At 40.5% G+C, this 21,150-nt stretch overlaps 1 protein-coding gene across 2 annotated transcripts; it reads left to right on the forward strand.

Moving 5' to 3' along the window:
• Positions 1-534: 534 nt before the first annotated feature.
• kifc1 (kinesin family member C1) lies at positions 535-19,891 on the forward strand. 2 transcript variants are annotated; one of them, XM_034161330.1, is made up of 17 exons: positions 535-646; positions 1,946-2,035; positions 2,241-2,340; positions 3,095-3,148; positions 3,527-3,610; positions 3,691-3,877; positions 4,033-4,198; positions 4,353-4,520; positions 4,636-4,749; positions 7,970-8,056; positions 8,143-8,340; positions 8,484-8,648; positions 18,254-18,392; positions 18,743-18,882; positions 19,071-19,144; positions 19,270-19,345; positions 19,471-19,891. In XM_034161330.1, the coding sequence occupies exons 2-17, from the start codon at positions 1,949-1,951 to the stop codon at positions 19,513-19,515; spliced, it is 1,884 nt and encodes a 627-aa protein (XP_034017221.1). In that variant the 5' UTR covers positions 535-646; positions 1,946-1,948; the 3' UTR covers positions 19,516-19,891. The 2 variants fall into 2 exon arrangements, with proteins under 2 accessions (XP_034017221.1, XP_034017220.1); XM_034161329.1 differs by having other exon boundaries at positions 3,688-3,877; positions 19,471-19,889.
• Positions 19,892-21,150: the final 1,259 nt, after the last annotated feature.

The raw sequence follows: 21,150 nt of genomic DNA on the forward strand, positions 1-21,150 counted from the left end.
ATTAAAGAAACTTAAAATTTCTGAGCAACTTCACCTGTTATTGCTCAAGCACATTGTAAACATTGACACGATGGAGTTTGATGCGGAAGAGCATACTTTCACGAGCGCCACAAGAGTGTGGCGAAAGTAGTCCGGCGAGAGACGTCAGCCCAATGAGAGCGGCACTCTGAGCAGGGTGCCATCGACTATGATTATACTGCCACCTAGCGGGATACAGCATACTTGCAGATAAGGTTAATCGGACAGGGCGGGGATCCTTGCGATTCATCATCACGTGATGATTGTTTCAAATATGCCGCTGACGGCTGTGGTTGGAGCTCTGCTGCATTTTAGTTCGTGTATCGAGCAGATATGTTCACGATCAGTCATCTTCTGGATTCCTCGGAGTATTTTGCTGGGATGACCTTGTTTGTAGAGTTTAAACCTATTTTCAAACTACAGAACTTGTAGACACCACCCGCACGGCACGCTCCGTACAATGTACCAAGCAAACATAAACATGGTTGGAGGTGGGACAGATTTACAGTCAACCAATCGCAGCTGCTCCTGCGAAGCGCCGACCAAAACAGTTGGATTTAAAATTCTAACGGCAGATGAATGTGAGTGCATAGAGACCTTAGACGACTAGACTGGAATTCATGAAAACGTGAGTTTTTGTCGCCTTAGTTTAGGGGGACATTTAACCTAATTTTCGTAGAGGAAATGTAGAACACCGTAAAGTTTTGCTATTATGATTCACCACTTTAGCGTTAAAGCTAACGGGAGCTAGCTTACCTGCTGTGCTTTAGGTTATTTAGGTTTCAATGTGGTGATCGGCAAGTTTACTTTTGGTTAACATTTGCATGTAAGAAAATTTATTAGGGAACATTTACAGAGGTCAACCCAGATGCTAGCCTAGCATGACAAATGCTAAAACAATTTTGTCTTTTAAAGGATGGTTGTCTGATCCATATACAGTACGTTCCTAGTAGGGAAAAATTAAAATGATCAAACAGACTTGTAAATAACGTTGGAAACAAATGTATTTTTTGCCGTGAACGGCATTATTCCCCGAACAGCAAGAGCCGGAAAAATAAGTGTACTACCGCTTCCGGTCATGGAACAAACAACGCGAAAATACTTTCTCGAAACTGAAATGATTGGATGATTCCAAGCCACATACAAAAGAAATTTCTTCAATTTAACCCTTATTTTGTTTCGTTATTGTGCTATCCTCTGCAATGTTTGTTTAATGTAGCTTATGTACATGCAATTTTATTGCCAAAATAAATCAAAAACAAATGAGCACACTGCACCCAGACTCCAGGTTGTTAATTACCACTGCAAAAGAGCTCATTTTCATCAATGCAGGTTTGTCAGACGGACACAGTACAGCAATATCACCTTATTTCAGTGGGATTTTGTGGATGAGTGGGTTCTGTGTCCATAAAGGTACACTGGAAATATGTGTTCATATCCCCTTGAAAGTCCAATCCATAAAGGTTTCACTGAAACCTGTTAATATTGTGTAGGGCTGTAATGGTACACCTCCTTTACAGCTGGTCAGGAGGCATGATTTGAAGGTACGGTTCAAAATGAATCGCAGTACATTGTCAGGTTTTCTCAGAGCTGCACAGAACAAAATAGTTGAGAAAAAGTAGAGAGTTGGAGTATCCCCTCAACTGGTCAAGAATTGGCTTGAGGATCTACAGTTTCCACATTGTGAACATTCTGGCTGAAGATAACATTAATTCAGAGTTTTTGTTACCACCCTCACAGTTGTTTAATGGTGAGCAGCCCACAGTTTGCTACAAGACAAATATTAGTTTCACAATTTGTTGTGGCACCTGAAATGTTTTCAGACTTTCTGATGAAAGTCTGCTGGGCTCTGCAGAGGTATGCTTTCTCATTCTGAGTACCCTCTGGTTTTTCTGTGCGATCCTGATTTGTTTGATACTCTCCACAGATCATGTCTCGTTTACCAGTCATGTCCACTAAGAGGGTCTTCACAAGCAGCAGCAGCTCAGAGAACACTCAAGACTCCCAGCCTGCTCAGGTCATTGAGAAATCATCTACAAATGGAATTAAGTCACCTTCTTGTTGTGATTTTCTTATGGCCACAAATGACTACATGGGTATAAACCTATCCAACATGGCTGCTTGATAATATCTGATTTGGGAAAATGTTTGTTTATTTTTCAGTGGTTGATAAGTTGAATATTTGCTATTAGCTTCCACACGGCAATGTTTTGTCTCTGCAGAAGAAGGCACGGAATGAGACGGAGCCCGTCAAACCACAGGCCGTGGCTACAATTAACATTGGCAGGCGTCCTCCCGTCGCAGCAACAAGGCCACTGACTGGTAAGTGACTCACTTTAATTACGTTTTCAGAGTCTTCTTTCTGGTCATTGTATACACACACCCACAAAAGTAATCTTTTTCCATCACACTCTGTCCTCTGGGCTATTTCTCTACGCCTTCATGGTCTCAGTATCATAATGAACTTTATTTATGGCACTTTTTATGCAAGAAATGCAACTCAAACTGCTTCACAGGAAAATAAGTCATGAAAACATTTATGACAATGACTTATACACTGCCAGTTGAAAAATAAAAATGTCTTCAGGTCTCTGACTATAGAATGCAAACACATTTAAAAAATTTTCTAAAGGAATGAAGAAAATAAGTGAAGACGAAACAGTATTAAATAATTTTTAATCAAATAAAAATAATGAAATGGAGGATTTTACGTTGCTTAGCTCATCTTTGGGAGTTGATCCGCAGTTTGGGAATGCAGTTACAGAAACCTGCATCACACTTATGCACATGCGGCAACTCATGCAGAACTTGAAAGGTCAAAGACAGAACGTGTGCAAGTTTAGTGTGCAGCGGCTTTGTTCTTGAGCAGAAAACTCAGGACAATGACACAACTCAGTCCGACTGAAATGTAATGACTCCACCTTTGAGTCCAAACAGAAAACAGACTTTGTGAATATTTCTGCAAAAACAAGCATTTGATTGTGAAATAAAAACTCTTTTATTTACTTTTGTGCTTTTACGAGTCTAACAACTAGAAAATGACACGCAGTGGCAATATGTTTTGTCCTTTGTGCAGCTAAACTGGTCCGAGTTGGAGGAGCGGCTACAGTGGCTGTTGGTCCTTCCAGAGGTAAGACGAACTGGCTGCGGGGAGCAGACTGGTTTCTGTTTACAGCATTAACTTTGAAACACTTTCACATATGATTAATGAGAAGCAAACTTTAAAGGCTGCTGCATATGAGTTCTACTTGAGTGTTCTGTAGTTTTTACTTTTCCTGATTCTTGGCCTCGTTTGGTCTTCTGGTTTTCATTGTGGCTATCAAATCGCACAGCATCTTTTGAACCTGAACTGTAAAATAATTAAACAATTTGTAGCATAACAAATCAAATCACCATTGGGTTGTCTGTCAAATGCATGAGGTACTTTTACAAAAGTTTTTTTTTTTTTTTTTTTTTAATACTATTACTTATTTATGGGTGGTTCATAAATGGATTCTTGTTCTACCAGGGGTCCCAAAACAGTTTGTAGCTGCGGTTGCACCAAAAGGAGGAGCCATGAAGCAAACCAATCCCTCAGCTGTCACTAAAACAGGTTTGAAATCCGGATCTTGTTATTATCAAAGCGAATCTTTAGAAAGTAAGTGTCAAAATGGTTGTCTGTGATGTCAGCAGGTGGCCGGCGAGCTCCGTGGGACCTGAGAGGCAAAGTAAGCGACATGGAGGACAAGATCCACAACTACCAGGCCAAAGTCAAATCGACCAACAAGGAGAACGAGGTGCTCAGAGGCTCAGTAGCCCAAAGTCAGCAGAAAGTAGCCGAAATGGAGAAGCAGATTCAGAGGCAGCGGATCCAGATCAGGTACAAAGACTCAGTTATCTCAGTTTGAAGGTTTTGTTTGCTCGTAAAGTTCAGATATATCAGAATATTTCTTTAAGTATGTTGAATGTATTGTATGTATGTAATTTTAATTATTAAGTATGAGGCCATCAAATGTTCTTCTTGGTGCTTGTTAGTGAGTATGAAGCGGAGCTACAGACTCTCACAGGGGTCCAGGACGAGTTCGAGAGAGTTAGTAGTGATAATGCTGCTCTCCAAAAGGAGCTGGTTAACCTGGAACAAAAGTATAAAGTCATGGAAACTCTGCGGGACAGCCAGGAGACGGAGCTCCAAGCTCTCAAGGTACAAAAGCTCAGCAACTGTTCGGCCAGTTTAACTGTTAAAGGGCCAACCAACAATGGAAATGCTGAAATTGAAAAGCTGCAGGAGGCTTAGATTAGGGGGGAATCTAAAAGGAAATGTACCCTTTATCTTTTGTGCTTGTGTTATAATGCAGGCGAAGCTTTCTGTTCAAGAGTCGACTCTGACCAGGGTGCAGACCGCCCTCAGTGATTCAGAGGCAGAGGTGAACTCGCTCAAAGAGACGGTAGCCCAGCAGAGGAATGAGCTACACATAGGTGAGATGGAGCGCCGACGTCTCCACAATACCATCCAGGAGCTCAAGGCAAGTTCAGAGTAACAGGTTGTTTTTTTTGTATGTAGTTCTTGGTTGCCATTTTTACAGCAGCTGAAGTTGTGACTATTAACCTTTTATTATAAACCTTCTTGTTTCCATGCAGGGCAATATCAGGGTGTTCTGTAGAGTGCGCCCGCTCCTAGGTGTAGGTCTCAGCAAGCACATCGAGCTTCCTGCAGGGGACAACACGACCATAACTCTGGCCAAAACGGAGGAAGTGAGTAACTCGCTAAGGTGTATTGACAGGAAATGTCAGCATTAATCCAGGTTACTGCCTGTTTGTCCTTTGGTCTCAAAAGCCAGCTCAGTTTTAGATGAGATCCTCAGCTGGCTGTAACATTTACTGCAAACTATTTTTTTTTCCTTCCCTTTACTTTTATAGAATTTGTTTTGACTAAACCTTTATTGGACATTCTGCATAGAATTCATAATAGCTCAGATTTTGGCTAATAGAGGTTATGTGATGATATTGGTGTACTGATTTGTGCACTTCTGCAAACACTCTGTAAGCGTACACCAAACAAAACAAACTGCTACAGAGACTGCCGACAACAAAGCACTTGTGTGTTTCCGACAGCATTTACCTAGTTAATAGGAAACGTTCAAATGTACAAATGGAACGTAGACAAGCTGCTGTTAACATTAAGAACGGAGTCGTGGATTAATTAAAAAGTTTACACAAGTGTGATGTTGTGTCATGATGAGTCAATTTTAAAAGTGACAGCTGTTAATTTTGATGCATTCATGGTAAAAGCAGCAACCGCTCTCCACTGTGAGAAGATTGTGCGTGCGCACATCCATTAATCTTGAACGCAGCCATTTTAAAAACATTTCCCACTAGAGGATCAGCTTTGTGCACACTTATAAGTGTTGTCATCAAATAGATCTGTGTGATCAGGCAGCCTAAAAACAGCATAGAGTTTTGTGTGCATGTTCACAGTGGGAGCTATAACAGGTTAAAACAACAGACGGCAGACTCCGCACACATCCGGATCCAAAATCTGACAAATTCTCAAAAACAAAACAAAAAAAATGAACAGCACACTCACCCACTTGTACAGTGGTTTCCAGATCAAGTATAAAGTCCAGGTTCACGGCATCAAAGAGATTATCATGCATGATCGCCAGCCGGAGAACAATGTCCATGCCATCAAAGGGGTCATCACGCATGAATTCCATGTGATTGCCAGCTGGAGAACAATGTCCAGATTCATGCCATCAAAGACTTCCTGGCTGGCACCATCACACACAGATGATGTGCAACATCCTCCTGTGGGCAGATGTCCTTCTCAGTTCTGCTGTGCAGAAGCCCACCTTTGTGTGTGGGGGCTAGCCATGCATGCATGTTAGGGTTATGACAAATCTCAAATTTATTAGCCTGGGGTTATAAATGATGAACTTTTAATTAAAACTCACAAAAATGACTTTGGTTTTGCCAGACCTTGAAAAAACCTCCCGCACCTAAGACAATTTCATATTTCACATTAAAACACCTAGTGGCTCAAACACTCTTTATTATAACATGTCACTTTTACATACAATACACAAGGAATACATGAAAATGAGTACATATAGCATTTGTAGCATTTTTAATAGTGTTTCAGATTTGTGTATTAGTGTTAATAAATTTGCTGTTAAGTTATTTATCTGTTTTGCAAGTAGAACGAACCTCCTCCATCAACTTTACAGCCGTCTCAGCTACTATGTTGGAGCGAGGCACATCAAGCACTGATAGTTCCTTTTTCCAGTGAGTAGAGAAGCATTTCACATCTTTGGGACACTTAAGTTTGGATATTGCTAACAGCAGGTCTTCATAATCCATCTCTTAATAGTGTTGGTTAGAAAACCAGGCCCGCGACCATGTAGTTGCAATGAAATCACAAGTTCCTCAGCTGTTCTCGCCAAGTTGGAAGAAGGAAAAATGCAATAAGTGCAAAAATTCCTCATGAGTTCAACCTGGCACTGTGAAGTGTTGGCAGCTTGTGCCATTTGATGCGAGGCCATTTTTCCTCCGTTTTGTAAAACTTGTATGCTTCACAAAGCTCAAAAGGGAATTTAAAATCTCTCCAGCCAAGGTTCTCATGCTCTGGTATCACTTCTGTGCCCAGGTATGCATTTTGCCAATCATACTGTTCCAAAATCTCATCAATAAACTCATAGTTAATGTTAGGTGACTGTGACCGTATAGGAAAAAAGAAGTCCAACACATGTCGCAGAACAAGATCAAGAATGTGGTGTTGGCGGCCGATGTATTGAGGTTCATCGAATCCCTTGTCTCAAAATGTTCTCTGAAGCCTGACTACAACACCATTTTTGCAACCAGTATTGACTGCTGTTGTGTCAGAGATGATCATCTGAATACTGTTATTTTATCTGTTATCTATTTTACCATTGTTTTTTATTTCTTTTAATTATTGTTTATTCATATATTTTAGCAATATTTATTTGTATATATTTTCTTGTTATTTCTTGATACTTGCTAATTCTTTTCTTGTTACGTTATTTTTAAATAGTATTGTGTAAACTCATGTATTTTTAAAAGTGATGCGGTGCTAGGTGTGGGAGGTTTTTTCATGATCCAATGAAATAAACTTCAAAAAAGTGATCTATGGGTAAAAGTTCATCAAATGGAACATCAGGAAAATGAAAGTTTTGAAAAAGGTTTTGTAGTCATAACTAATGCACGTGGCTCATACCTGCCAACGTGAGATGTTTTCCCATAGTGGTCCTGATTTAGAACAAGAAAAAAGATAATCCCAGCTGGTGTGGACAGATGTGTTCAACCCAGTAACCATGAGCCATGGCTGCTGGACTACCTGTGCCACTTTCAAAAGTGGCACCTGTCTCCGATCATCTCCACTATTTTGGTGTGCTCCTACGTCAGCTCCTCAAAGTTCTCTGACTATTCTGGCACATTAGATAGAAAGTCCATCATCTCCTGAAAATAACGTATTCCCGACTTTTTCTATTGTAAGAAATGTAGCTGTATTTTCACGCAGCCTGTAAAAACAGCATTGTGGCAGAGTTTCAGATGCACGTACACACAACTGGTTAAACGAGAGTCGTGGAGATTTTCAGTGTGCGTGTTCATGGTGTGTGCTCCCAGGTCTACTCATCTGACTGAATACTGAGACGTCACTGTCGTATGATTGGTCAGTAGTTTGCAGCATTCGCTTTCTTCCGTCTGTGCTGTTTCCACATTTGCTAAAATTGAATGTCGCCTGCTGAAAAATGCAGAGTGAAGCGTTTTCCGGAAATACACCCGCTGACTCACGGAGCGAGAAATTTAATTAGCAATAAAGTACATCAGCGACCACTAATTGTGACTGCATGTCCACGTCCACTTATAACTCACAATCACGACTGCTTTGACATTGTGATGTTGAACATCACTGTAAATAATGTGACCTGTCGTTTTTTTTTTTCTTCTTCTTCAGTCTCATACAGGCAGAACAGGAGACACGCACAAGAACTACAATTTCAGTTTTGATCGTGTGTTTGGTCCCAGCGTGTCTCAGCAGGAGGTAATAAATATGTTGTTTTATTTAGTTTTTTCAATAAATATGTTTGTCTGCATATATTCCAGAAGAATAAAGTTTGTAACTTTCAGGTTTTTGAAGAAATCGCCTTATTGGTGCAGTCGGCATTGGATGGCTACAACGTCTGCTGCTTTGCTTACGGGCAGACGGGCAGTGGAAAGACATACACCATGGAGGGCGAAGAGCACCACGAGGCCAGAGGCGTTATTCCCCGTGCGGTGCAGCAGATTTTCAAGGCGACTGAAAAGTTAGCAGAACACGGCTGGGAGGTCAGTTAATGTGTTGCTCATGTCAGTGACTAAAATATTAAACCTGTGTGCGTGTGTCTGCATGTGAGATCTGATGCAGTGGGAGTTTTGTTGAGCGAGAAGTGTCTTCATGTCAAACGTCTGAAAAATGTTTTTTGTCTCAGTACACCTTTACAGCTAGTTTTGTGGAAATTTACAATGAGACCCTGCGAGACCTGTTGTACACCGGGAAGTCCACCAAGAGACCTGATCTGGAAATCCGCAAGATGGCCAACAACGAAGTGACGATCACCAACCTCACATACAAGAAGGGTTTATCAGAGGATCAGGTGTGGCACTTTGTTCTTCTACATGTTGGATTTAGACAACGTGGGCTTTTTTATATGCTACCTAAATTTGCAGGATTAAGCAGAGCTGCTGCATTTTTGTGTTGCATCTCCAGTTGTGTGTTTTCATGATGGAGTATTACAAAGATGGATTTTGTTCAACAGAATATATGAAATTTGAGCTACAGTAGGATGATGGCATATGAGTCCATAGGACTGATGCCATCAAGATTCAAACTCTGCACTGTCTGTGGATTTTTCTGAAAACCCTGTGTGATTTATTGCAGAAAACTTTTTATTGTTGTTGCACCAAAAAAAAACAAAACCTCCTCCTTGCATCTTTCTAACAATCCCCAAAAAAGCCAAACATGACATATTTATAGATGAAAAAACTGTTCAGTCGGTTTTCCTCTTGATTCTGATTTGAGGAATTCTAAGATTTTTCTTAGAATGTCGTCACTAAGAGCTACTTTTAGCCTTAGAATGCTTTGTGAATACGGGCTCATATGTATTGAGTGTTTTCACATGATGTGAACCTGAAAGTGACCATCGTGGCGATATGCTGCTTTCCATTCTGTTTATACCTGGTCTGTTTTTAGCGTTCAGATGCTGTCATGGTGAATTACTATTACTACGTAGACTGCCACAATCATCAGATTACTATAGATGAGTGAAGGAATCAGGGTGAAATTTGTGGAAAACTGTGAGAATGTGAAAAGTGATTTTTCTACAATATGACCTCTTTAATAATGATCTTATTCACTGTTTCACATTTATGAATCTCGTGTCATCTCACGGGCCGTGACTCTTGCGAGAGGTCTGTTTCAGCGGAGTTGCGGTTTAGGGCACAGTGTAAACACACCTCGTGAAGTATGGACAACAAGACAACATTGGGGCAAGCAGAAGTTCATCACAGGCGCTACACCTCCTCTAGATAACCCTCTCAACTTTAGAGAACCTGTCGTCATCATAATTGCTCATGAACTTCCTAGCTAGCCATTGTTTACATGGCTTTGAAACACTGGAACTCTGCTGGCGCTACGTTCCATTCTGGGAAGCGTAGGAGGGTGATTCTTAGACTACGGGCACTTATTATGTCCTTTGATCATATTGTATGAAAAACAGAAAAAAGGGGAAATTTCACACTTTTATAGTTATCTTTACAATGAAAGTGTGTTAAGAAATTTGTTCTAGTAGTCTATGATGACCTTTTCACCTTTTTTCAGCATTATTATATGCAAATATTGCCGTTTTGTGCTTGTCCCACACCTAGACTTTTGATCTTCAATGATAAAAATGAATGGTAAAGAAACGTTTTTTTCTAATGTTTTAAAATGAGTAAAATAATCAAAACATAATTGGGGTATTCATTGTCATACAACTGTTGTGATTTTTTTTTTTTTTTTTTTAAACAAAATGTAGTTGTCCCACACTATTGCCGTAATTTCCACCACAACACTGTAATGTCCCTTAAACAGTTTGTATGAAAGATTGTTTGGGTAATTTCTATGGAGATAAACAGTGACATCAGAGCACATGTATATAGCGCCAAATCACAACAAACAGTTGCCCCAAGGCGCTTTATATTGTAAGGCAATGGTGTGGTGGAAATTACATTTACAAGGCCAATAGTGCCCGTAGTTAAAGAATCACCCAGGAGTATTATGGGAATCGAAAACTATTTTATTTTAAAAATCTGTCCATTGAACATTTAAATCTGGATGACAAACCATGAATTAAACTTTTTTTTTTTTTTTAACATCCTGGGGCATACAGGAAGCAAAAGAACCGAGGAGAGTCACAGGTACATTTCGCATCTTGTCAACATTGTCACCATCCACAGATTGTATAAAACAGTCTCATCTTTTCCAGTATTTTATCCCCCATGTGCTGTTGTAGACAGAAGCTGAAGGTCATAAGTTCCATTGTTCTTATGTGTTCGATTACTTGTAGCAGTCTTTGAGCCAATATTTAGTGATGGCTTTTTTGCTGCAGCAGCAAGGATAATCCTGAATAAATATGCGTCGTTCGGACATATTCCCTTTGGAGGCACGTCAAGAAACAGAGTGGAAAAAAGACAGCTCCATTTGAATACGTAGCACTGAAGTCAGTAATCTAATCACCTCCCAAAAATCAACAGTACCCGGGCACGGCCAAAATAGCTATATGAATATGATTAAAATCATATTCTCTCACTAATTCTGCAGTTTGAATAAAAGAGCTTGGGTTTTGTTGACATTGAGAGTATCCAGAAAGAGATCCAAACTTTTTAAGGGCATTTGTAAGCAAAGGTTGGATTTAGAAATGTTAGCAATACATTGTCCGCATATAGACCAATTTTGTTCTCTATACCATTTATAATTATACCTTTTAAGCGCCCTTTCCTGCCTGATCATTTGGGCTAAAGGTTCAATAAACCAACTGAATAAAAAGGGGTTAAGGGGGCATCCCTGACGGCAACCTTGTTGGGGTTTTATTGGGCTTGATAAACTACCATTTATTTTAACCATTGTAGTTGGAGATCTGTATAGTGCTGTAATACACTGTTCTGAGAAGCCAAAGCGGCCCACTGTTTGGTAAAGAAATTGCCAGCTAACAGTCGAAGGCCTTCTTAGCATCTAAGCTGAGGAGGCCCGCGCTGGAATTTGACCTTGTAATATGATCAACAATATGGATGGTTCTTCCTATATTATCATGTTATGTGTTTGAAGATCGCTAATCAAACCCTTTTGGTCTTCATCTATGAGGACTGACATGGGCTCTTCCATTCTCCTGGCTAGAATTGTCGCAAAAAGCTTGTAATTGACATTAAGAATGCTAATGGGTCTATAGGATTTGCAATCTAATTTGTTTTTCCATTCTTTATGAATTACAGAAATAAAGGCCTCCTTCTAGGGTGCCACCCCTCATAATGAATCAAACATTTTTAAAGTGTTTTAAACCCGTCTGAGGGTGATTCTTTAACTACGGGCACTATTGGCCTTGTAAATGTAATTTCCACCACACCATTGCCTTACAATATAAAGCGCCTTGGGGCAACTGTTTGTTGTGATTTGGTGCTGTATACATGTGCTCTGATGTCACTGTTTATCTTCATAGAAGCTACCCAAACAATCTTTCATACAAACTGTTTAGGGACATTACAGTGTTGTGGTGGAAATTACGGCAATAGTGTGGGACAACTACATTTTTTTTTTTAAATAATCACAACAGTTGTATGACATTGAATACCCCAATTATGTTTTGATTATTTTACTGATATTTTATTCAGAGACATTTTAAAACATTAGAAAAAATGTTTCTTTACCATTCATTTTTATCATTGAAGATCAAAAGTCTGGGTGTGAGACAAGCACAAAACGGCAATATTTGCATATAATGATGCTGAAAAAGGTGAAAAAGTCATCATAGACTACTAGAACAAATTTCTTAACACACTTTCATTGTAAAGATAACTATAAAAGTGTGAAACTTCCCCTTTTTTCTGTTTTTCATACAATATGATCAAAGGACATAAGTGCCCGTAGTCTAAGAATCACCCCTGAGCTCGAGACTGTTAATGATCGTTAAGCCAAACAGATCCTGAACATTTGAGATCTAATAGTCAGACAGTAAAGCAGGTTAACGTTAGTTTGAAAAGTATTTAACATGTATCTTATCTGAGTGGCAGAGCAGCAGGAAACAACGGGGGAGAACAATCACAATAATCCCTGCGCTGTGGATGTGCTGAAGCATTGCTTTACCATTCATCCTCCATGAGCCGTGACAATTTTCCTCTGACCAAGCTACAAGCAAACTAGTTATAGTCATCCAAACTTTTGGAGTTTTTCATGTCTTCTGGGGCATTCAGGTGAAAATAATAAATAATTCACAATGTCCATAACACCAGTCAGTGAACTCTCACTTTCCAAGCAGGCAGATGACGGGATTTCACATGATCTTCATCACCGATTATCTTCATCTCATAGCGTGATCCTGCTTCATTGCTGAGTCCGTCTCTATCTCACGAGCACTTAAAAAAATATTTGTGCCGCTGAGCAGTTTTCTTGTCACTGTGTGTGGCATTGCCAAATCGGTGCCCCCTGCAGCTGCATAGGCACCCTTGCTTGCTGAGGAGGACAGCACACAGAACCAGTGTGAGAAAGGGGAGGGACAATTTCACCTCTAGGTTTCTCTAATGGAAGGGGCAGGGTGTGGCTAGTGGGCTAAAGTCGGTTACACCTACAACCCCTGGCAAAAATTATGGAATCACCGGCCTTGGAGGATGTTCATTCAGTTGTTTAATTTTGTAGAAAAAAAAGCAGTTCACAGACATGACACAAAACTAAAGTCATTTCAAATGGCAACTTTCTGGCTTTAAGAAACACTATAAGAAATCAGGAAAAAAAATTGTGGCAGTCAGTAACGGTTACTTTTTTACACCAAGCAGAGGGAAAAAAAATATGGAATCACTCAATTCTGAGGAAAAAATTATGGAATCATGAAAAAGAAAAGAACGCTCCAACACATCACTAGTATTTTGTTGCACCACCTCTGGCTTTTATAACAGCTTGCAGTCTCTGAGGCATGGACTTAATGAGTGACAAACAGTACTCTTCATCAATCTGGCTCCAACTTTCTCTGATTGCTGTTGCCAGATCAGCTTTGCAGGTTGGAGCCTTGTCATGGACCATTTTCTTCAACATCCACCAAAGATTTTCAACTGGATTAAGATCCGGACTATTTGCAGGCCATGACATTGACCCTATGTGTCTTTTTGCAAGGAATGTTTTCACAGTTTTTGCTCTATGGCAGGATGCATTATCATCTTGAAAAATGATTTCATCATCCCCAAACATCCTTTCAATTAATGGGAAAAGAAAAGTGTCCAAAATATCAACGTAAACTTGTGCATTTATTGATGATGTAATGACAGCCATCTCCCCAGTGCCTTTACCTGACATGCAGCCCCATATCATCAATGACTGTGGAAATTTACATGTTCTCTTCAGGCAGTCATCTTTATAAATCTCATTGGAACGGCACCAAACAAAAGTTCCAGCATCACCTTGCCCTATGCAGATTTGAGATTCATCACTGAATATGACTTTCATCCAGTCATCCACAGTCCACGATTGCTTTTCCTTAGCCCATTATAACCTGTTTTTTTTTTTTTTTTGTTTTTTTTTCCTGTTTAGGTGTTAATGGTGGCTTTCGTTTAGCTTTTTTGTATGTAAATCCCATTTCTTTTAGGCGGTTTCTTACAGTTCGGTCACAGACGACTCCAGTTTCCTCCCATTCATTCCTCATTTGTTTTGTTGTGCATTTTCAATTTTTGAGACATATTGCTTTAAGTTTTCTGTCTTGACGCTTTGATGTCTTGCTTGGTCTACCAGTATGTTTGCCTTTAACAACCTTCCCATGTTTGTATTTGGTCCAGAGTTTAGACACAGCTGACTGTGAACAACCAACATCTTTTGCAACATTGCATGATGATTTACCCTCTTTTAAGAGTTTGATAATCCTCTCCTTTGTTTCAGTTGACATCTCTCATGTTGGAGCCATGATTCATGTCAGTCCACTTGGTGCAACAGCTCCTTTTTAGATGCAGACTAATGAGCAGATCTGATTTGATGCAGGTATTAGTTTTGGGGATGAAAATTTACAGGGTGATTCCATAATTTATTCCTCAGAATTGAGTGATTCCATATTTTTTTCCTTCTGCTTGGTCTAAAAAAGTAACCGTTACTGACTGCCACAATTATTTTTCCTGATTTCTTACAGTGTTTCTTAAAGCCAGAAAGTTGCCATTTGAAATGACTTATTTTTGTGTCATGTCTGTGATCTGCTTTTTTTTTCTACAAAATTAAACAACTGAATGAACATCCTCCGAGGCCAGTGATTCCATCATTTTTGCCAGGGGTTGTAGAATGTATGCTTCCTCTGTCTATTATTCACTTGCCGTTGACGCCAAAATGGCTGACATGCCAAAAATATTCTACAGACAGAGTAAATGTAAACCTGGCAGCCGATTGTCATTGGCCGTTCATATTAATGCAAAAATCTTCAGCGTTGTGCTGCTGTGCATCATTTAATGTGATGCCTCTTTGAGCTCTTTTAAAGGACATGTTGCATGTTTTTTAATGTCCCAATTAGCAAGACAACACAAAAGTACTCATGATTGTAAGTCTCTCCGTGCACATGCGCTAATAATTAGTGATTGCTGATGTATTTTATTTATTTCACTTTTTTGAGCATTAGCAGGTCCATTTCCAAAAAAATGTTTTAGTCGGCATTTCTCTGTGTGTGACATACATGTTTGAATAAGCAGAAACATCCTGATGACTGACAGAGTGACATGAACCTGCTCCACCCAGTAACGAAGCTTCTGAGCTTTGATTGCTCAGATTTACAGAGGATATGCAGACAAGAGATGACACACTTCACCCCGAAACCCTTAACTTTTTCAGAGTCTGGCTGAGCTACCATCTGAGATAAACTCCTGATCTGATCGTCTGCTGGAGCCGCAGACTGCTGCTGCTCCTAATCAGAGCTGAAGCAAAAGCATTTGCGCCATGGTGTGCCCGTGCCAGGCACACACATAGAATGATGCCACACAGTCAGAGATGCTTTATAAAACTTTTCTGTTTTTTTGTTGTTATTGTTGTTGTTTTTTGTTTGTGGTTTTTTTTTTTTTTTTTTTTTAGGAAAACGCACTTCCAACAGTTTACTATTGAGTTTTTGCACTATGCAGGTGATTGGAGCATAATGATAATCTTGACACAAGTGATGTAGTCTCTCCACAAATAAGTGTAGCCAGTGCGTGTTGTGCAGCATGAGCATGAGACAGTGAATGAAGTCAGACAACCAGAGTGGAAAATGTGTATTTAAAAAAAAAAAAAAAAAGTAAGAAAAGCAGCTCCTGGAGAGCGGTGATGCTCCCCTCCCCACCCGGAGCGTGCGCTTACCTGCAGGAGCCAGTGGGACGTCTCACCAATGAAGGGGAATCTCATGGATCCTTTGGGCATGGGCAGGTTACAGTTCTTAACTCTGGTCACCATCCATCTGAGTCCACACAGCTGCTGGGAGATGATGAGCAGCAGAGCCATGGAGGCCAGGCAGGCGGCCAGAGTGGCCAAAGCCAAGACCAGGTAGAACAACATGATTATGGAGAGCCAGTGGGTCTGTCGGAGCGCTGCGTGACTTTTTTCTGTCTGATAAAGAGGCGCAGAAGCTTACTTGACTGCAGTAAATCTGGGCCAACTGGATGTTTTGATGTTAAAAAATTTTTTTTGTTTTGTTTTTGCATGAAAGCACAGCTTTCTTTTACGGACACGGTGAAAGTTGCTGTTCTGAGGCGTACCCTACGTACTGGCTATAGAGGACTATACAGTGAGGAAAATAAGTATTTGAACACCCTGCGATTTTCGCAAGTTCTCCCACTTAGAAATCATGGAGGAGTCTGAAATTTTCATCTTAGGTTCATGTCCACTGTGAGACATACACCCCCCCCCCCCCCCCCCCCCCCCCAAAAAAAAATCTGGAAATCACAATGTATGATTTTTTTTATTTATTTATTTATTTTTTTTGCATGGTACTGCTGCAAATAAGTATTTCAACACCTGCCAATCAGCAGAAATTCTGACCCTCAACAACCTGTTAGTCCGCCTCTAAAAAGTCCACCGCCACTCCACTTATTATTCCAAATTAGAAGCACCTATTTGAGGTCTTTAGCTGCATAAAGACACCTGTCCACCCCACACAATCAGTAAGACTCCAATTACTAACATGGCTAAGACCAAAGACACCAGAGACAAAATTGTAGACGTCCACAAGGCTGGAAAGGGCTACGGGGCAATTGCCAAGCAGCTTGGTGAAAAAAGATCAACTGTTGGAACAATTATTAGAAAATGGAAGAAGCTAAACATGACTGTCAATCTCCCTTGGACTGGGGACCCATGCAAGATCCCACCTCGTGGCGTATCAATGATCCTAAGAAAGGTGAGGAATCAGCCCAGAACTGTGTGGGAGGAGCTGGTCAATGACCTGAAGAGAGCTGGCACCACTGTTTCCAAGGTTACTGTGGGTAATACACTAAGACGTCATGGGTTAAAATCATGCATGGCACGGAAGGTTCCCCTGCTTAAATCGGCACACGTCCAGGCCCGTCTTAAGTTTGCCCATGACCATTTGGATGATCCAGAAGAGTCATGGGAGAAAGTTATGTGGTCAGATGAGACCAAAATAGAACTTTTGGTCTTAATTCCACTCGCAGTGTTTGGAGGAAGAAGAATGCTGAGTACCATCCCAAAAACACCATCCCTACTGTGAAGCATGGGGGTGGAAGCATCATGCTTTGGGGTGTTTTTCTACACATGGGATAGGACAACTGCACTGTATTAAGGAGAGGATGACCAGGCCACGTATTGCGAGATTTTAGGGAACAACCTCCTTCCCTCAGTTAGAGCATTGAAGATGGGTCGTGGATGGGTCTTCCAACATGACAATGGCCTGAAGCACACAGCCAGGATAACCAAGGAGTGGCTCCGTAAGAAGCATATCAAGGTTCTGGAGTGGCCTAGCCAGTCTCCAGACCTAAACCCAATAGAAAATCTTTGGAGGGAGCTCAAACTCTGTTTCTCAGCGACAGCCCAGTAACCTGGCTGATCTAGAGAAGATCTGTATGGAGGAGTGGACCAAAATCCCTGCTGCAGTGTGTGCAAACCTGGTGAAAAACTACAGGAAATATTTAACCTCTGTAATTGCAAACAAAGGCTACTGTACCAAATATTTACATTGATTTTCACAGGTGTTCAAATACTTATTTGCAGCAGTAACATACAAATAAATTATTAAAAAATCATACATTGTGATTTGCGGATTTTTTTTTTTTTTTTTTTTTTAAGATTATGTCTCTCACAGTGGACATGCACCTAAGATGAAAATTTCAGACCCCTCCGTGATTTCTAAGTGGGAGAACTTGCAAAATCGCAGGGTGTTCAAATACTTATTTTCCTCACTGTATATCTATTCCTGGTATGGCGTACAGCTGCGTTCTGGCCTACTTATACCCCTGTTTTGTAACAGTTGAATACAACACTTACATGTGTTTTATTTTGATTTTAATAAGCTGTGTTTCTGACTAATGGCTGCAGGTGCACTAAATCTTCTCAGGGCTGCTGCTTTTACTGTGACTGCATCAAAATTAACAATTATCACTTAAAAATGAGTCATCATAACACGACATCACAGATATCTAAACTTTGGAATTAATCTGTGCCTCAGTTCTTAATGTTAGCAGCTACGTTCCATTGAAGTGCGCACTGGGACGCTTCTAATAATCACGTCACCGCTGTTAGAAACACTGGAGCACTCATGAGTACTTTGCTTTCAGAAGTCTCCAAAGCTGCTTGTATACCAGTCACATAAGTGCACAAAGTAATCCCGGTGGGTCATCGGATGGTCACTAACAGCCTAAATCTAAATTGTTATGACTTCGGTGAGACATGTCCTTTAAAGACTTCCGGCGTCCCTTCAAAAAAATGCACAATTCAGTACCTAAAATGTCTGTAGGAAGGCACAACACACACACCATTGTATTGACAGCCTCTTATCCCTCCTCCTGATAGGTTCTGGGTTTGATCGCCTTGGCCAATCAGAATCGCTTCACAGCGCAGACCAACGTTAACGAGCACTCATCCCGCTCCCACTCAGTGTTCCAGCTGGACATTGAGGGAGTGAATTCTGCCAGGGACGTCAAGTGCAAGTGTGAGTAGAATCTCATGATGGGTATTAGTGCTTCGATGTGACTGCAGTGGAAACTTCATCAACAGTTTGCTCTGGTGTTTGTTAGACTGTATTAGTCACGCCAGTATTAGGAATGTGGATTTTTTTTTTAATCCTTTCTTTCTTTTTTGTCTTCATCTTTCCTTCTTTCTACTTTCCACCTGCCTTCTTTCTTCCTCCTCCTCTTCTAACAGTAGTTTTAATTGAATACTTCATGTTCTGCCTGACGGGAAACGTGGCTCTGTTGCCAACAATAATCCAGCTGTCTGTTTTATTTTTCTCCCACATGTTGTGGAGTGTTTTCATTCCCTCCTCATGTCTTCTTTCCGCAGCCACTTTGTGCCTCGTGGATCTGGCGGGCAGTGAGCGGCTGGTGAAGAGTCAGTCTCAGGGAGAGCGCTTCAAGGAGATGACATCCATCAACAGCTCGCTGTCCAACCTCGGCATCGTCATCACCGCGCTGGCCAACAAGGTCTGGAACCTGGATTAAAAAAAAAACAAAAAACTAACCAATCCTGTGTGTGTGGGGGGGGGGGTGTTCTTCGAAAATGTTAAATGAAAGTTTGGGAATATAGGTGTTGCTCGTTTCCACATCCACCACACTACAGACTGATGTCCTGTTTGTCATACGATTTATGTAAAACCTGATTTCTTTTGCAGGAGAACTATATTCCCTACCGGAACTCCAAGCTGACTTACTTCCTACAGGGATGTTTGGGCGGAAACAGTAAGACGTGAGTTCTCCATTAGCAGTACTTGTTCTCCCCATACCAGATGATTCTCTGTGTTAATATTTTGTTCTGGCTCTGTGACGTGGATTACACGTAGTGTGGTGACATGTTGGTTTCCCTGTTTGCAGCCTGATGTTTGTCAACATCGCCCCCGAGGCAGACAGCTTTGGCGAGACACTCAACTCTTTGAGATTTGCCAGCAAGGTTTGTACACACTGAAGATTTTAAATACACAGTAGTACACAAAGATATGAAGATGTCACTCTTGCCATATGAAGTACGGAAACAATTTAAATGATCCAACACGTTCCGCATTTAACCTCTTACAGGTGAACCAGTGTGTCATTGGAACGGCGACGGCCAACACCAAGTAGCTATTTCAGAACACAAGGAACTCCCCGGGACCACAGTTTTGACTTTTTAAACTTTGTGTATTATGTGTATGTGGGCGCTGTATTTTTAGAAGGACTGCATTTCTATTGCAGTATTTGAATTTTTGTGTTTATATAATTTTTTTTATAGTATGCATCACATTTGGGGACGTCCACATCATGGAAGATTCTTCTCCAGAAACTCTACACATATAGAGTGCCACTGTAGTTCTGAACAGTTGTGGCTCTCTGTGGGGGCCCAAATATATGACAGGTTTTATACTGTAAATACTTATCACTTCATAATAAAGAATAATCTGTTACCACTTTGCAGTTTCTACCTGTCAACCATATCCCAAACTTGACTTATTAAAAAAAAAAAATCCCAGTCTGAAATTTTGGGGTTCTGAAGCTTGAGTGTGTGTTTTTTTTTGGGGGGGGGGGGGGGGGGGATACCATTTTGATGAACTCTTCTAAATGTACTGATGTCTGCACAGTAAAAGGTTTTTGCATGAAGTGTTTGTTTGTTTGTTTTCTGTTTTCTTGCTGAGGGAAGTGACAGTCAGAGGAAATGTCTTAATATACTATGACTTTCCAACCATCATACACTGCTCTACCATTATAAGCAACTGGTTTGCCCCACAGCTCTTAAAATTGAGCAACATCTCCTTCTAGTGGACATTTAATACAGGTAGGATAGGATTTTGCCAAGTCTAGTCTATTTTTCTATCAAAAAAAGCTTTGACCAGTGTCACATACAGTAGTGTTCAGAATAATAGCAGTGCTATGTGACTAAAAAGATTAATCCAGGGTTTGAGTATATTTCTTATTGTTACATGGGAAACAAGGTACCAGTAGATTCTCACAAATTCAACAAGACCAAGTATTCATGATATGCACACTCTTAAGGGTATAAAATTGGGCTATCAGTAAAAAAAAAAGTAGGAAAGAGGGTGTTAACAATAATAGTAGTGTGGCATTCAGTCAGTGAGTTTGTCCATTTTGTGGAACGAACAGGTGTGAATCAGGTGTCCCCTATTTAAGGATGAAGTCAGCACCTGTTGAACATGTTTTCTCTTTGAAAGCCTGAGGAAAATGGGACGTTCAAGACATTGTTCAGAAGAACAGCGTAGTTTGATTAAAAAGTTGATTGGAGAGGGGAAAACTTATACCCAGGTGCAAAAAAAATAAGCTGTTCATCTACAATGATCTCCAATGCTTTAAAATGGACAAAAAAAAAACGTGGAAGAAAATGAAAAACAACCATCAAAATGGATAGAAGAATGACCAGAATGGCAAAGATTCACCCATTGATCAGCTCCTGGATAATCAAAGACAGTCTGGAGTTACCTGTAAGTGCTGTGACAGTTAGAAGACGCCTGTGTGAAGCTAATTTATTTGCAAGAATCTCCCGCAGAGTCCCTCTGTTAAATAAAAGACGTGTAGAAGAGGTTACAATTTGCGAAAGAACACATCAACTACCCTAAAAGAGAAATGGAGGAATATTTTGTGGACTGATGAGAGTAAAATTGTTCTTTTTGGGTCCAAGGGCCGCAGACAGATTGTGAGACGACACCCAAACTCTGAATTCAAGCCACAGTGAAGCATGGTGGTGCAAGCATCATGATATGGGCATGT

Source organism: Thalassophryne amazonica, chromosome 20, assembly GCF_902500255.1.
Source record: "Thalassophryne amazonica chromosome 20, fThaAma1.1, whole genome shotgun sequence".
Classification (NCBI taxonomy): Eukaryota; Metazoa; Chordata; class Actinopteri; order Batrachoidiformes; family Batrachoididae; genus Thalassophryne; species Thalassophryne amazonica.

Bases quoted from the DNA above. Each gene is read 5' to 3' on its own strand.
- kifc1 (XM_034161329.1), top strand. From the start codon at position 1,949: ATGTCTCGTTTACCAGTCATGTCCACTAAGAGGGTCTTCACAAGCAGC. The intron at 4,750-7,969 runs GTGAGTAACTCG...CTTCTTCTTCAG, and splicing joins CTCTGGCCAAAACGGAGGAA to TCTCATACAGGCAGAACAGG. The intron at 8,649-18,253 runs GTGTGGCACTTT...TCCTCCTGATAG, and splicing joins AGGGTTTATCAGAGGATCAG to GTTCTGGGTTTGATCGCCTT.